The sequence below is a fragment of the Mesoplodon mirus genome (genome assembly GCF_964341445.2).
Source record: "Mesoplodon mirus genome assembly, chromosome: 14".
NCBI lineage: Eukaryota > Metazoa > Chordata > Mammalia > Artiodactyla > Ziphiidae > Mesoplodon > Mesoplodon mirus.
Window position 1 is genome coordinate 79,280,521 of NC_138990.1, and position 17,746 is coordinate 79,298,266.

The 17,746-nt window shown below is 35.5% G+C and overlaps 1 protein-coding gene across 1 annotated transcript in view; it reads right to left on the reverse strand.

The window, feature by feature from the left end:
* Positions 1 to 1,682: 1,682 nt before the first annotated feature.
* RAB1A (RAB1A, member RAS oncogene family) overlaps positions 1,683 to 17,746 on the reverse strand; it is a 28,285-nt gene continuing 12,221 nt past the window's right edge. The window contains exons 2-6 of the mRNA XM_082642002.1: positions 14,609 to 14,681; positions 9,875 to 9,970; positions 5,224 to 5,319; positions 3,732 to 3,863; positions 1,683 to 3,475 (exon numbers count right to left, since the gene is read on the reverse strand). Coding sequence (XP_082498128.1) covers positions 3,278 to 3,475; positions 3,732 to 3,863; positions 5,224 to 5,319; positions 9,875 to 9,970; positions 14,609 to 14,681 — 595 coding nt within the window. The 3' untranslated portion in view covers positions 1,683 to 3,277. The remainder of the gene's footprint in view (positions 3,476 to 3,731; positions 3,864 to 5,223; positions 5,320 to 9,874; positions 9,971 to 14,608; positions 14,682 to 17,746) is intronic.

The following is a 17,746-nucleotide window of genomic DNA, read 5'->3' on the forward strand; positions in this document are numbered from 1 at the left end:
TAGCAGATCATTATATATGTAAAACATTCTTAAAAGCCTAGAATTGGTGAAAAAGGCCCATCTAATGGCCTCTGTTCTTAAATTGATATATTTCACCTTCTCTCTGTGGCTATAAATTGGTACATGCCTTTCCAATGAGTGTGTTACAGGATAGCCCTTGGGAGTTAAACCATTTATTTACTAACATTTGACCGGCATGAAAATAAGTCTTACTAGTCAGCAAAAAAATTGAAGATGACAATCCTATAGAAACTAACTGGTTGATGGTATTTTATAGCAGTTGAATGCTGAACATGCCATTCTACCATTCAACCTAATAATTATAATCAGCTTCAGCTGACAGGAATTTTCACAGAATATTTTATTTCGGAGTACCCTGTTTCCCAACAAAATACTGCTTTTACCTAGAGATGATCTAAGATATTTTTGTTCAAATAAGGTGTGAATAATGTTTGAAATAAGGTGTGACTGAAGGGTGCCTACTCTGGACCTAGTTGTGAATGCCACTGAAGAGTATGAACACAACCGTTGATGATGTCTTCGGCAGTGCTATAAGAAGTTGAAGACCTCCCTTACAACTCAAGCTGAAATTGTTTCTGACTAGGAAGATGCTGCCAGCAGCATTCCATGAGCAAATACAGCCAGGTTAGATTCAAGAGGCCTGGCTGGCCAGTGCACTGTGGTACATACTACCTGAAGGACAGCAGTGCCTTCCAGTGACATATCATGTAGTTCCAAAATCCCAAGTTTACCTGTATTATAATTTCCTAGTAGTCCCCTTAAATTAGTAGAACTTAAGTCCACAGGGAAGTGGCAGTACTAGGAGCTGGATTGGCAGTTTCAAAACCTGGGTTCTTGTTGAAGCTCCATGGCTAAGCTCATCTGCAAATAGGAGACAGTGTCAATACAGGGCTGTTTTGAAGTTTAAATGGGAACATAAAGAAGGGCCGATGTAAAATATGCTGCAATGGCGACATACATGCCAAAGGAAATTCTGGTCCAATGTCAAAGAACAGGAAGTTACTGCTCATACCAGAATGGCTATCATCATTCTGTAAGGATTCCCGGAGACTGTGACTGCTTAGGTTTAGAACACTCTTCACTTCTGTAAGCTAATTCATGGCAGCCACTTATATTATTTAAAATATGGCAAGCAATAATTAATTCCCTTTACTGAGTTGAACGGATTATTAAAAGCCCATAGTAGCTTGAAATATTTGTACTTGAAAATGGGGGTAGGAATGGGAATTTCCCCCCCCCAAACTGCATTTATTGGCAAATTTAAAATAGCAAGTAGTGAAGCATGCTGAAACATCTTACAGTAAGCCCCAGTCTGGACTGCCATGGGGGAAAAAGAACACTAGAATTTTCCAAACTAAATATGTAAATATGCTTACATCTCAAATTCATGTAATGTTTTTTGCTAACTAACTCACCAAGAATAAGCTGACAGTTTGAACTTGCTGTATAAAACTGAACTGCATCACACTTCTAACATTTGTATCATCTACTTTAAAACACAGTTTGAATTCTTTCCCCCTGTATACTGTATTGATAAGGCAAAAAAACACAAACCTTCTGAAGCATTAAAAAAAAATCTTCACCCAAATAACTACTGGTAACTTGAGGAATTTTTCAGTTGCCTTATGTGAGGATGAATAGATCCAACAAGCACATCTATAATACAAAGTAAACTGTGATTTTATTGTGAAATTCTCATAGATGGAAAATTAGATTGAATATTTATTCTGTCCATTTCATTTTACAATAATCTTACCACTTATTTTTGTACCGTGTATTTCAATTGCCTGTTTAGTGAAAATAAAGAAACCTATAATTTTTGGCTTGTTTTAGCTTAAATTTTACCATTGAATTAAAGACCCCACCATGAAATGCGTTGCCAACAGCCACATCCCAAGCCCCTAAGTAAAGAATGTTTTGGCTGCTAGTTCAACCCCAAGGAAACAATCTTTCTTTGACTTCTATCACCTTAAAATGCCAGTGTTATTAGCAAAAGATTTTTGTCCCCACAATAAAAACCAACCCTAGGATCTTTAAGGTCCTAGTTAACAAAATTTTCACGTGTGCAAAATTCGACTGAAATAAATATATTTCTCTCATTTATCATTCCCACCCAGCATTCCTGTTTTCAGCTAATTTTAAGGGATATAATTTCTAAAATTAGGGCAAAGAGTAAATTTCCTGCCTTCTACTTCAATGCTTTAACTCTCCTCCAATCTACACAGTTGTGGAGGATAAGAGAGCTGACATCTGATTCCAAGCATGGAAGAAACAATATTAGCACACGTTAGTCTAATCATCTTCCACTTAGAAGAGGTGTGCTGCTTTCCACCTCTACCACAGAATTAAAATGCTGATCAGTGAAGCCATTTCAAATGGTTTTAGAGAAGGATCAGAGATAACAGGCTAGATAGCATACATCTCCCTGAACCACTAAGCTTGGTTAAATCCCTATGCAGCACGGAAGCCTCCCTAGGTCATTTATTAGTTATATTATCTGGAAAGCATATTGGATGTTGCTCTAAGATAGGTCTACAATGCCCTGGTTGCACACACAAATGGCTGTTTTGAGTATAATGCAAGGCTCTATTTCCCTTTAGCCATAAGAATTAAAACAATACTTATCACCATACATTTTGATATTACTTCCAATAAGTACAATATTTATTAAACATATCTTCAGTTGTTTTGTTACATAGTGTGCAACAAATTACAATATTCTGCAGCCACAAATTATATGCAGAGTATGAAGAAACTATTAATCAGATAGTGTAATCTTTCCGTTTATAACTCTACGAGGAAGAACTAGCAAATCAGATCTTACATACAACATCTCACTAAACTTTATGCGTGGACAGTGACAGACACTGGCTGTGCTGTTCGATACAAAATGGCTGAACCTCATCTTCAGAAGACTAAACCTGACATCCAAACATGCCAATATGAACATCAGAACAAAATATATTCTAACCAACCACGGGAAACAGTCTGGTATCAGGAAAGCAACAAGGATTACACACATGATTGTATAAACCAGCACACAAAGGCTTAAAACAGTTCTGAAAATGAAGTTAGCTGTCTTGAGTCAAGGGAATAAAAAAAAAGTCAGTATTGACCATTTACAATCTCTGACCTTTGTGGAGACGGTAAGAATCTGTTGTAGTGCAGCTACATACAGTACAATTCAGGCAATTTTGTTTTTTTCACGGGTTCAGATTGCAAATTCATTGCTGTGAGAAAAGGACGGAGGCAAATTTTAGCAGCAACCTCCACCTGACTGCTTGACCGGAGTGCTCTGGATTTTAACATTGGACTTCTCTGCACCACCAGCTGTTGCTCCAGGACCCATTCGCTTTTTAATCTCAGCTGCCATTGTCATGAAAGACTGTTCTACATTCGTTGCATTCTTAGCACTGGTTTCCAAAAATGGAATTCCGAGGGAATCAGCAAATTCCTAAGAGAACATATAAGGCACAATTAATTGAAAAATCTTTTTCACTTAGTGCATTTCATCATCTGAAATGGGGAGTGATGAAGGACTAAGTTTACTGAATCCAAGTAGACACTGCACAAATTATTACTGTCAAAGTATTCTGGCGCATGTATTTTTAAAAGCTAAGGCAGTTGCGGCCATTGTGTGACTCCATACCCATATATAATTCAAATTCAGCACCTTCCAATTCAGTTTGAAAATCAAACTTTAAACATACCTTTGCTGTTGTGTAGTCTACTACTTTCTTTGTGGTCAGATCACATTTGTTCCCTACCAACAACTTGTTGACGTTTTCACTGGCGTAACGGTCTATTTCCTGCAGCCACTGTTTAACATTATTGAAGGACTCCTAAAAAGACATTTTAAAGAATGATAATACAGTTCTGGACACAACTGTTCTAATGAAGCAAGTGATAAACAGATGTATCCCTCCTGACCTAAGACGAGCTAGTGAGACAATCTAGCTACAAAAGAAGAACTCTAATGCTGGGAGAGAAGTGAACTGACATTAAAATGATGATACATATGTACATGAATAAGAAAACAGAATTTGAAGCCTTGAGGATGAAAATGCCTTATCTGAGAGGGAAATACAGCTCAGCATTAAACTACAGCTCAGGCAAATCCAGTTGTTTCGGAGTATGCCATTTATATGCACTACAAAACCTGGTTTTTGAAACGTGACAGAATTTTGGTTTATGAATAAACCTACTAAATGTGAACTACTAGAGATGTCAAAAATTATTAAATAAACGGGTCCAAAGTAAAGATGCTTGTTTTCTTTTCCATAGTCATATTTAAGGGAGGAAATTTTCCATTTTTAAATATTACAAGTCATTACTGGAGATTTTTAAAACTAGCAACATTTTTTTCCTCATGTTGATATCACTCACCCAATACTCCTAATGGTGCTGAATCTAAAGTCTGTAATTCTAGCTATCTCCTAATTAGCCATGATTTCATAGTTGAGGTGAGATTTAACATCTCCTACAAGAATTATATATTCTAATTTTCGGAGTTCATCTTTCATTCTTTTCTTTGACGGGCAAAATAAAAGGACCCTGAAATTTTCTAACTTTCTGGTCAAAAGATCAATTATGGCCCTCGGACCACATTCTTCACACTATCTCCACATCCCCCTACCTTCTTTCAACAGCTCACCTTTAGCTACTCACTCTCCTCTTAAAATCTTCCTCAGAGCTCATCCTATTTCTGAACCACATACTCCACAGGCAGAAGCCTCTAATCTTACTTTTGGCAATTCCGACAGGTCTAATTACCAGGCAAACTCCTGTTAACACTTGGCACCAAAAACAGCGTAAGCCAAACAATCTCAGTTCCCTACACACTCTTGACAAAACGATCAGTTATTTAGTTGATAATAAATATAACTTGGGTCCCTTGAAAGCAAATGTAAAACCAATTACTAAATTTCCTATTTACCAAAGGAAAATATTAGGAAATTTTGGTTGACCCATTCATTAGGTGTTCAAATGATGTAGGGGAGAAAAATAACAATGTACCTGTCCTTAAAAGATACATTGGTTTAGAAAAAATGTTTTTTATGTCATTCACTTCCTTAGGGGTGGACAAAGTTTTCTGCCATATAAATGATACTGATGGCTTATATGTAAAGTAAAATAGTCTGCTATTTATCAAATAGTAACTTACTACTTTGTCAGTATAACACAATTTTTCCTGGAGCTTACCTGATCTGTCACATCATACACAACTATGATGCCATGGGCTCCTCTGTAATAACTGGAGGTGATTGTTCGAAATCTTTCTTGGCCTGCTGTGTCCCACTATTATAAAACAATCAAGAAATCCAAACAATGCCATTAAAACAGAGTTGGGGAAAAGGAGGGAGGAGGGAGAACAGTTTAGTTTACATAGTTGTGGATTACCAGGATTTGATATAGAAACATTAGCTCTCTGTGCTCACACTACTAAATTGCAGGGTAACTGCCAAATACCCGAAGGTCCAGAAAAGAAGGTAGTGTCCAATTTGCAGTAATGCTACCAATACTATAAAGCTACTGGTCTACTAACACCCCTGTAACAGTACAACTCTCACACATAAGACAAAATTACTTGCTAGCACAATTTATCATCATGGAAAGCACTGAAAGGACCTAATGCAGATAACCACCAGTCAAGATAGCACTTTAGCCATCTCAGGAACAATTATTTTAATCCTAGGGAAAACAATGTAGGTAAGATGATTCCAAATACTTTTATAAAGTTCATTTTAAGAGCACTTTACCACATTTCATTTAGGCTCCAACACTGGAAACAAATAACATTGCTACATTAAAGTTCTGGGTTAAAAAAAACTATTAAAAATATCAAGGGACTCCCTGGTGGCACAGTGGTTAAGAATCCACCTGCCAATGCAGGGGACACAGATTCGAGTCCTAGTCCGGGAAGATCCCGTATGCCATGGAGCAACTAAGCCCGTGTGCCACAACTACTGAGCCCGTGTGCCTAGAGCCCATGCTCCGCAGTAAGAGAAGCCACCGCACCTCAACGAAGAGTAGCCTCTGCTCGCAACAACTAGAGAGAGCCCACGCGCAGCAATGAAGACCCAATGCAGCCAAAAAAAAAAAAAAAAAATCAAGAAAACAGATTTTTAAAGCCACGACTTTAACCAGGGCAATGAGAATTTTGTTTAACTTGCTCCTAGACAATGTCCGTTTCTTAAAAAAAAATTGTTTAGAAAAGCTACCTACCCCACTAAAAAATACCGGTAAAAGATAACATCTTGATTGATGGGGAAATAACAGAATGGTTACTTAATGGTTACCATTAAAGAAACAAAAACAAAAAATGGACTTAACGCCTAAGACAAGTGGAGATTAAGATGCCACAGCCTTTAGTGGGAAGGAATTGTAAAGTTTTGGAATATATCTGTGAACTTGACATTGATCCCCACTAGTCCTAGATGGCAAAAAAAAAAAAGTTCAGGAGCACTCAGTGAAATCACTTCCTTTTCTAAGACCCAGCCAACATAGAGCTGTTAAAAATAAGCTTTAATTTTGGGGAAATTTAAATACAAACTGGATATTAGATAACATTAAGGCATTAGTGTCAGTTTTGTTTTACTATGTCTATTTTACATAGTAAAATAGAGATGCATTATTAGTATTTCTGGAATAAAGTATCATATCTATAATTTAACATACTGAGGGGGGAGGGCGGCGAGAAGTAATAATGAAGCAAATAAAGTAGTATATTAACAATTGTTAATTTAAAACAAACAAAAGCCACCATAGCTTCATTACCTTTTTCATCCAAAGTACTAGCCTAGGAGAGTCAGGAGACTATCTAGATCTACTGTTATCAGTAAGGAGCCTCAAGTCTTTCAGGATATCCTTGGAGAAGCATGACCTCTGGAGCCAAGCCAACGTGACTTCAAAACATCTTCTTTGGCTTCCTGGTTATTTAACTCTAGGAAGAGTCACCTAACAGTTTCTTCGTCTATAAATCCCAGATACCACTCACTTTATAGAATTGCTAAGTTTAAATGAACTAATGCTTGTAAAATGCCTAGCACAACGCCTGATTATAGATGCTGCTCAATAAAATGTTAGTTCCCTTCTCTTCTCTGCCCACCAACCCGTTTCACAAAGATAGCACAACAATAGGAAGAAAATGTTTCTGAATAAATGTTAACAAAGAATTGTAGCTGACTAAGCAATGGCATCCAAAGAGCAAAATTTCTGAGGTCTCCTTGCCACTCTGAAAACTCTGCTGACTCTATATCCTAACAGTACCTTCACCTTCCTCTGTAACTGATCACCCTCTATGTACATAATCCTCATTACCCCTCATAATCACAGGGTAACTGATTTTCCCATGTTTGTCTCTCCCACTGAAATGGGATCTCCTCCTATGGGGCTGTGTTTCATTCATCCCTTCAACCTTGAATCTATCTGAATGTCTGTGTAATGTATGCATTTCCATAAAGCTTCGAAAATGAATAAACCATCACAGAAAGAGGCCTTTCATGGTACGGGACTACACTCTGTACATGCCCTGCACCGCTGAATGTTCTGTAATCACCAACTCTGATAAAGACCCAGATGGCACACTTGAACAGGAAAAGCAGAAAAGATAATTAAAATATAGATAAACCCAATCATTTTGAAAGACCCAGAAAACTTGGAAGGGTAATTCAAACCAGGCAAGATGAAATGTAACAGGGTTAAAAGTAAAATCCTGCATTTAGGTTTTTAATGCCCTAGTCACAAAATATAAGACTTAAAAACAAAAAAAACCAAAAACTTTAAGATCCAAACTAGTAGGTAAAATGGTTATTGAGATAGCAAATGTAGTAAACGCAGGTTTTCTTTTTATGTCCTTGAATGGGCCAATGATGAGAAAATGGCATGAGTTCCTGAAGTGTGAGAGAAAAAAAAGAAATTCAGAGTCCGAATCAATAGAGAATTTACCCCATGTAGTCACACTGGCTGGATTATATCTTTGTATTTGATTTTAGGAATCATATTTTAATAAACAGCATGTATAAAATGTAAGAGCAGCCCAAACCCAAATTATAAAAGGTTCTGAAAACATGCTTCCAGAAAGGAATGACCGACTTCAGAGGTAGAAGGTGTGGTAAGATCAATCTAAATGGCAGGCTGCCAATAGAAAAGAAATTAATCTCTATCAGGCAGCTGCAAAAGGCAGAGTAGTAAGAGACAGAAGTTAAAGGAAACTGGCTTTGGCTCAAAATAAAGAATTAATAACTAAAAGGTTATTTATAAATGGAACTAGCTGCTTTGAAAAATGGTGAGCTTCTCAGAAATGTTCAAAAAAAGGCACCAGATAGGGAAAGGAAAGATGAAAGAAGATGAAAGAAGACTGAGTGAGTGACCTATAAGATCCCTTCCAGCCAGAGGAAGTAGCAATATATAAATGTTTCACAAATATATACCCAAATGTTATGAAGACCAATGATCACACATAACACAATCATTTCACATCAGTAGTTACAGGCTTGGGTGCTTCTTTCTGAAATATTCTTTATGGTGCCAAGTTGGCACTCTACATATAATGGGAAAAATCAATATGGAAGATACTCTGTTCATTGGTTGAAAGTATTTCAAGGTATCTCTGATAACTACATCCTTGCAAGTCCTAATTTGGGATATCAAGGGTGTTCACTTGTATCAAAATCCACAATTCTTTTGTAATGTACCTTTCTTTTCCTTATCAGAGTCACATAAGAGAACAAATAAAAAAATAATAACCTATCAAATATCCACTTGTCTGGGTGTGTCGTATCATCAGTAACAATTGTGTATTGCCTAAACGTTTACAAAGGGCTTTCACATACATTATCATACACACATACACAGAGCTATAGATTTGGTTCTCACAACTACCTTATTAGTAAATCAAGCATTATCACACTCATTTTAGAGGTAAGAAACTGAGTCTCAGGAAAAAGACTGAAGTAAGTTAAACCCATGACTCTCTAATAAATAGCAGAATGAAGACAACAAATCCAAGTTTTCTGACTCCAAATTCAGAACTCCTTCCAGTTCAGGGTGTTATCAATTCTATATAAAGAACAGTCACTTGTTTTCTATGTTACCTCATACTAATACCCAGATACCCAGATATCTAAAAGATACCCAGAGGTTTTTTTTTTTATGACCATAGGTATGTCCACACTGGTAATACCCAGACCCATATTAAGTTTCGACTACAACTGCCTACTTCTAATTCAGGGTTGAGGATATAAGGATGGATAAGGGAGTGAGGACGGCACAGGGACACAAAATATTGAAAACAGAGAGCTACGGGTCACTTGGTTCTGCTAGTAACTGTAGGCAAGTCACTGAATCTCTTAGCATCCATCTTCTGAGCTGTAAAATACGTAAGAAAAGCTAAGTTCCCTTCCAATAAAATTCTACTTTTCTACAGAGTTGCTACATACTATCTAATAAATACTCTTCAACTAAACCACATATGAAGAACCTCTCCTAGGTTTCTTCTAATGTTCCATAGTATTCAGCACAATAAAAGACATATGAAAACTGCTCAATATACTTCTGCTATAAGACAAGGTAAACCTCAACTTAGACCCCTTAGACCACACTGATAAAAGCACAAGAAAAAGAACTAGGACCAAGTTTGACTTAAAAACATGTATTTCTGCTTTATGAATAGAAAATTCAATGAGGAAGGGTAATCTTTTATCATTTTTCATCTAAACAATTCTTATCCTACCACTGTCATTAGATGAATGATTCTTAAGATACTTTAATTTTGTTAACATATTAATAACAAATACACTCTAAATTTACCAAAATAGTTTCCACAAAACTTTCTGGTCCAAACATTACTTACTATTTGAAGTTTGATTGTTTTCCCATCTAACTCTATAGTTCTTATTTTGAAATCCACACCAATTGTGCTGATATAGCTTTCCGTGTATGTATCATCCTGAAGGGAAAAAAGCTACCAATTAAAATGAATGTTCAATAGAGTAAATAAGAAAATACAAACTTAACTTTTACCTACAAAGCAGATAAAGTTTATAAGGCGTAACATGTTGAGAACAGCCACTCCATCCTCTCCTGCACTCTGGTCATGTTCCGAAGACAAAGTGCTATTTAGCAATGGTTTCTTCTTAAAACATTTGTTTTCAATAGCTATTCTTTAATTTTTCCAAACATCTCTTGGCAAATTCTTTACATACATCACATAGAAAAAGGTTTTATATTTTTAATGATTATGAAAGATTTTTCTAATTTTCTCATCAGTGGAACTCTTGCTCCTCCCCATCCAACTTATTCACCACAAAGCTATGATCATGTCCTCTCCTGAAATTTTTTAGAAGTCAATTTTATTTCTCAGTTACAACTTTTTAAACAGATATAACTCACATACATGAAATTCACCCTTTTAAAGTGTACAATTCAGTGGTTTTTAGTATATTCAGAAGGTCGTGCAACCATCAGCACTATTTAATTCCAAAACATATTTTCATCACCCAAAGAACACCCTATACCCAGCAGCACTCTCCATTTCTTCCTCTCCCCCTAGACTCTGGAAACTACTAATCTATTTCACGTCTCCATGGATTTGCCTGTTCTGGACATTTCACATGAACGGAATTATATACAATGTGGCCTTCTGTGTTTGGCTTCTTTCACTCAGCATAAACTTTTCAAGGTTCAGCCATGTTATAGCACGGATCATTCCTTTTTAATGGCTTCATTCCTTTTCATGGCTGAAAAATAGTACCCTGTATGGATATACCGCATTTTGTTTATCCATTCATCAGTTCGTGGACATTTGGGTGGTTTCTACATTTTGGCTATTATGAACAATGCTGCTGTGAACATTTGTGTACAAGTTTTTATGAGAACAATGTTTAACTCAAGGTTAAACTTTTAAAATTACACCTGATTTTTTTTAATTGAAGTATAGCTGATTTACAATGTTGTGTTAATTTCTGCTGTTCAGCAAAGTGATTCAATCATATGTATATACAAATTCTTTTTTTTTATTCTTCTCCATTATGGTTTACCACAGGAAACTGAATATAGTTCCCTGTGCTATACAGTAGGACCTTGTTGTTTTTCCATTCTATATATAATAGTTTGCATTTGCTAACCCCAAACTCCCACTCCATCCCACCCCATCCTCCCCTCCCCTTGGCAACCACTGTCTGTTCTCTATGTCTATGAGTCTGTGTGAACCATGTTGTGAATCGTGAATCAAACCAACTATAACACCACACTTCTTAGACAACTAGGGAAATTAATTTTGTTGTCAACAAATGTATTTTATAGGAAAATGTCCAGTTCTTAGAAATACATATTGAAGTATATAAGGGGAAAATGACACATTTGGGATCTGCATTTGTGGCACTTCCAAAAAAGAGAAGGGGGAAAAGGATTAAATGAAGCCAGTGTGGGGAAGTCTTGATAATGCTGAACCTGATGAGTACATGAGACTGAAACAAAGATCACTAAAGAACAAAATGTGATCAGAGAGAGTTCCAAGTGGCTAGAGGTAGCTATGCTGACTTATCCTCCACATATATTCACATTAATGCATACACAGAATCACTGGATAAAAGGATAGTCTTGAAGCATTGACTGCAATTTGACAAAATGCTCATCATTAAATTTAAATTTTTTACTTGTCTAATAAGCATCAGGTACTATAGAAAGTGGATAGAGAACAAAATGAATGCAATCAACATTCATTCAGCACTCGTACATGCCACGTACTTTGTTAGAATTCTTATAAACCCCTAAATGACCCTCACTTGCATGCCTCTGAACCACTGCACACGCCCTTCCTACTGTCCAAATTCTCAGTATCTCCTTCTCCCCACTCCCAAGCTTTATCCCCCTACTCCCCAGTCCCTGGGTCACATGGCAATTTTTATTCATTTTTCAATTCTGAGCTCAGGCAATACTGACTGTCCAAACATTCCCCAACTATTCAGCCAATAGTTAAGAGATTCTTCCCTCTGTGCTCCCAAAGCTTATTATACATTTATCATACCTTTCACAGCCTGTCTCTACTTCAGGGGTGTGAGAATCAGTATTTTCAAAATGCATCCTAGGTGATTCTACTGTGTAGGTAGTATGAAAAGCTATGACTTAGGTCAATAGGCATCCTGGAAGGGATTTTCTTTGAAGCACAAATACCTCAGGCTATAGCCATTTTCCTCAAGAGAGGCCAGCTTCTTCCCACCTACCTAGAATTGCTGATTTAATACTAGGAATTATTCTTAATTTTAATTAATTAATTTTTAATATTTGCCAATTTAATAAAAATTAAGTAATATCTAATTTTTAAGTCCTTTAAATACAAATAAAATTGAACTTTTTTTCATATTTATTGGCAATTGTATTTCTCCTTTTGTGAACTGCCCGCTTATGTATTTGCTCATATTTCCATCAGGGCAAACATCCTTTTATTATTAATGTGTAAGTGTGCTTTATATATTGAGAATATCACCCCTTCCTCATATATATTTTTTTCCTAGTACCATTTGTTTTCCAACATTTTTATGTGCTCAGCATTAATTTTAATGCAATCAAATTTAACAATCTTTTCTTTCCTGATTTTCTTCTGTGTTAGAAAATACTTTCACATAAGATTAAAGAGCCACCTAACTTTTATTCTGGTACTTCCATGGTCTCATTTTTTAACTATTATATATAGTGAAGTTATATATATATATATATATATATATATATATATATATATATATATGGGATTCATTAATATCACTTATATCATCAGAAAAGTCATATTAATTATTTGAGATGCTGTCAAGCTTGCAGTGGTGAATTTTAAGTTTTCTAAAATTCTGATTTTCCTTTGAAAAGCTTGAATTTATTACAGGCAGCAAATGCTGTTAGATATTTTCCTTGAAGTGATAATGTCTGTTCATCTGATAAAATGTGTACCCAATACTCAATTCTACATAATTATAGTTTGTTAGTTGTTCTTTCAAGTTAAAAAAAATGTTCAATGAAAAAAGCAGCTAGTTTAGCTCAAAATGGAAGCAACTATACAAGTGCTTTTCTTTCCCTTGAGACAGCCAACATACTCCAGTCTTCAGTAAAACTACTTTATGCAAACTCCTCATTTCTTCACACAGAATATTTAAAAAAGAATACTCGAGGATCAAGATTTTTTTAATTAATCATTTTTAGAAGCAACCTAAGTGTCCATCAACAGATTGAATGATAAAGATGTATACATACACATATACATACACATACAATGGAATACTACTCAGGCATAAAAAAGAATAAAATTTTGCCATTTGCAACAACATGGATGGACTTGGAGGGTATTATTGTAACTGAAATAAGTCAGACAAATAGTGTATGATATCACTTATATGTGGAATCTAAAAAAATAAACTAATGACTATAACAAAAAAGAAATAGACTCACAGTTTGTTCATAGAGAACAAACTGGTGGTTACCACTGGGGAGAGGGAAAGAGGGAGGAGCAAGATAGGGGTAGGGGATTTAGAGGTACAACTTACTGTATATAAAATAAAAAGCTACAAGGACATACTGTACAACACAGGGAATAGAGCCAATATTTTATAATAACTATAAATGGAATATAACCTTTAAAAATTGTGAATCACTATGTTGTACACCTGAAACTTATATAATATTGTACATCAACTATACCTCAATTTAAAATAGTATGAAAGAAATTAATCATTTTTACTGTTTCATCAAAGACACTCTTAAATGAAAATGGTGTTTTTCCCCGCTGTGAGTGAACAGAGGTAAACACCATGACTATGAGTATAATTTGGGGCTTAGCACTGCTTCAACATGGTGCTAATAAGGCACTGGCAGTTTTACCCACCACTGCTTTTGCATCATCAGAGCAAAGATCAATAGAGTGAAAAAAGGCAAATGTCTTTTGCCTTAGTACTAAGTAATTACTTACTTAGTAAATACTAATGGTTTAGTATTATTAGGAAAGTAGTTTTGACCTCATGGACCCCAAGACGGTCTTGATAATCCCCACTGGTGCATACTCTTAAGAACCAATGATCTAGACAGTGAGAAGGAAAACATGCTAAATTTGAAGGCAGTTGATAAGACTATGAATAAGACTGTATATTTTATTTATTAGGTTGAAAGCTACTTATCAGTTTGTAGATTTCAGCATATAGAACACTATGCCATTGTCAAAAATAGTTTGTACCAGACCCCGCTTTTTCTTTTTATTCTACTAAAGTTTTACTTGAAGATTTGTTTTCCATCAAGTCACTTTCAACACAGACCTATTATTTTCCCCTTACCTCACTACTTATGTTGGAATGAAACACTGATCTCCAAGAAGAGTATTAGACACTCTGACTTTATAACTACACTTTGCTTGAATTTCTTTGAAGAGCAACAGCATTTCTTCTATTTAAGAGTCTAGATATCACTGGGGATGTACACTTGGAGGCTTTATATATAATATATAAATTCTGGAAGAATTAATATTCTGAATAAAACTGTTTAATCTTTTGTCTCCCTAGGAAACATAAACAGCATTAATTTCTTTAAAAGCATTTTGATTTCAACTTACTGCAAACCTAAGAAGGAGGCAAGACTTTCCAACTCCAGAGTCGCCAATCAGAAGTAACTTGAATAAATAATCACTGCAAAGAGAAAAAGAAAATCACGTTAATAAAAAGCATATTGTATTTTAAGTTCTACAACAACAAAAATATAGCCAAGAATAACAGCTCACTGAGGAAGACTACAGCTCCTGAAAAGCCCATGAAGGGCCTAACAGAAGACCAAACGGCCTAACAGAAGACCAAACTGCAACAAACAGCAGGAGCCCTTTTGATGAATCACTGAACATGACAGAATTATGTAAAAATAAGATAGGCAATGCCACCCATGATCTCTAATATAAGCTGAACTTCCACTTCCAAGCAAAGACTGAAAGGAAACATAAGTGATATGCATTCTTGGAGGGTCCAAGACTTACGCTAGAAAAATCCCACTCTTCTGCAATATTAGAACACAGGGAGCTAACTTTTCATTGTTCTTGCCAATGAAACGTATCTCTTCTTCAAATTCCAATCTAAAGTCATTATTTCATAGCAATCCTCCAACGAAGGGCTTTAATGATCCTTCCCTAGCATCCACCTGGAATTCTCTCCCTTAAAAAAAAATGGATCATTTAACTTCTGAAAGTCTATATTATAAATATCTTAAACTGGAGATGCAGTAAAAGCAAAGCCTGTGTAAATGCACAACTTTACCAACATTCTAAGCTTGTATTAAAGCATTCTTTGGAAAACACTGAAAGCCAGGCTACGTTTATGCACCTTTACCACTGCCAAACCTAACTCAAAAAACCATTCCCAGGCACAGACATATATACACTACCAAATGTAAAACAGATAGCTAGTGGGAAGCAGCCGCATAGCACAGGGAGATCAGCTCGGTGCTTTGTGTCCACCTAGAGGGGTGGGATAGGGAGGGTGGGAGGGAGATGCAAGAGGGAGGAGATATGGGGATATATGTCTATGTATATCTGATTCACTTTGTTATACAGCAGAAACTAACACACCATTGTAAAGCAATTATACTCCAATAAAGATGTTAAAAAACAAAACAAAACATTCCCAGGAATTCTTTCTTGAACCTGAAGACAACAGACGGTCAGCCAATGGTCTCCAAAGGAATCTCTCATAGATTCTTCCCAACTCTGACCAATTCTGTATGTTCTTTTAAAGCAATTTCAAAATGACAAAAAAATCCAGAATTTACAGATTTTTTTCAGAAGATATACAAGATTCTTCATTTTCTTCCTTGTGATTTAGTTTTTTAAAAAAATGCTGCATACTTAAAGTGAACCCCAAGTATCACTTGCAAATGAAATGTAGATTAAAATTATCAGATTTACATGTAAGCAAGATGTTTAGAAGTGATTATCTCTGTGAATATTAATCAACTGTTACCTAGGTTTATACAGTGATATGTATTACTTAAAACATAGCTTTCTGGTTTTACCGAGTTACCATAGTACACTTATTGTTCCTAATTATACCTAAAGGAAATAATTTTTTTGAAAATCCAAAGTGCCCTAGTCAGCAGCAAAATAAAGGTCACAGAAGGAAGTAAGCTTTTAAATAAGTCATTAGGAAGAGTTGATTGAAACATAGGATGAACTTAACAACTAACATCCTTTCCAGTTTGAGATCCTAAGGAACAAAGGGGGTAGTGGGGATAATGATTATAAAAATTTACCCTTAATAAATTATTGGTACCTAATACCAAACAAGTTTTATTTTGGTCAATACAGTTGCTGTGCTGACTCGCTTCAGTACTACTGATAGCTTTCTCTTTAATTAGCCCAAATGAATTCTTAAGAATGCTGAACACTGAACATTAGCAATGAATTTACATTTCAGTCAGCAAGAAAAAAAATCATACCACCGATACTACTACAATTACTTACTTTTTAACAAAAATTCTGATACAACAAATGCCCTGAATTTACCAGTTTCCCTCAGGACAGTGCCAGGCATCCAGTAAACACTCAATAAACATCCTCTGAATCAGTGGTACTGGACCCCTTTACAGTAAAAGACAGCACTGGGCCACATATGCTGCCTGTAGTATCATTCATTACCTTAAAGATCAATTTCTCTCTTTCAGAACAACCATAAGGCTGTAAAAAACATGAATGCTTCCTAACTGTGCTACAAGTTACATTATGATTTCAAGGAAATTAGTAGTCAATTTTTAAAAAATTACTTTTCAATTATCATTCTTTTTAAATTTTACAAATGGCATTATTTTGAAACGTTATTTAATTTATGAGTTCCTGATAATTTAAGGCTCAGAGCCGTTGTAAATAATATGAAGAACTAGTTGAGCACTCTGTTCCAAAATGAATCCTGTTAAAGAAGGCTATTTTGTTCTCTCCCAAACCATCAGCTTCACTAACACGACAAGAGACGTGGAGGAGAATGGCCAACAAAATCAACTAACAAACTTCTTTCCTTACTGAGTTCACACACCAGGAGACTGTGATCAACAGCATGTTACCTGCACTGGAACGTTTTAAATTACCTACTCCTATAGTACCTTATTTCTAAACTATTAATACATAGGATGTACAAGAGAATTCAGATTTGAGATCACTTAAAGACATTTCTGTAACTATAATTTACAAAACAGAACACAGTAAAAATGTTGATAGGAAATATACAAATCTAAAGTTAGAAAGCTCAATATCAGAATTTTGGCACAAAGAGTCAAGAATAATTTAGCAAATAGTAAGACTTCAAATGTATTTTTCTTTTATTCTCAAGAATTTGGATTAAGTTTTCAGTCTGCAATACCGTTTTGACTTAAGTGAAAAAACTGAATTATATCAGTTGAGAAATCTTCATGTACAACTGTAATCACCACTCACCTAAATCAGATAGTTCTAGTAAATCCTATCCACTGTTCCCAATCAGAATTTCCTCAGGTTTTTTTTCATGTCTAATTTACTATGACAACGACACTTCATATTTTCTCCCCATAAGTAGTCTGGAGTCTGTTTTTCCCCACTCTTATGTTTAACATACCTATCTGTGTGAAGGTAAACTGACTTATTCATCCAAAATATAACACTGTGCCTTTTACAAAGCACTGTGCTAAGAGATCAGAGAACATTTTAATTTTGCGTTTTTAATCAGGTCTCTTTCATTGTGAG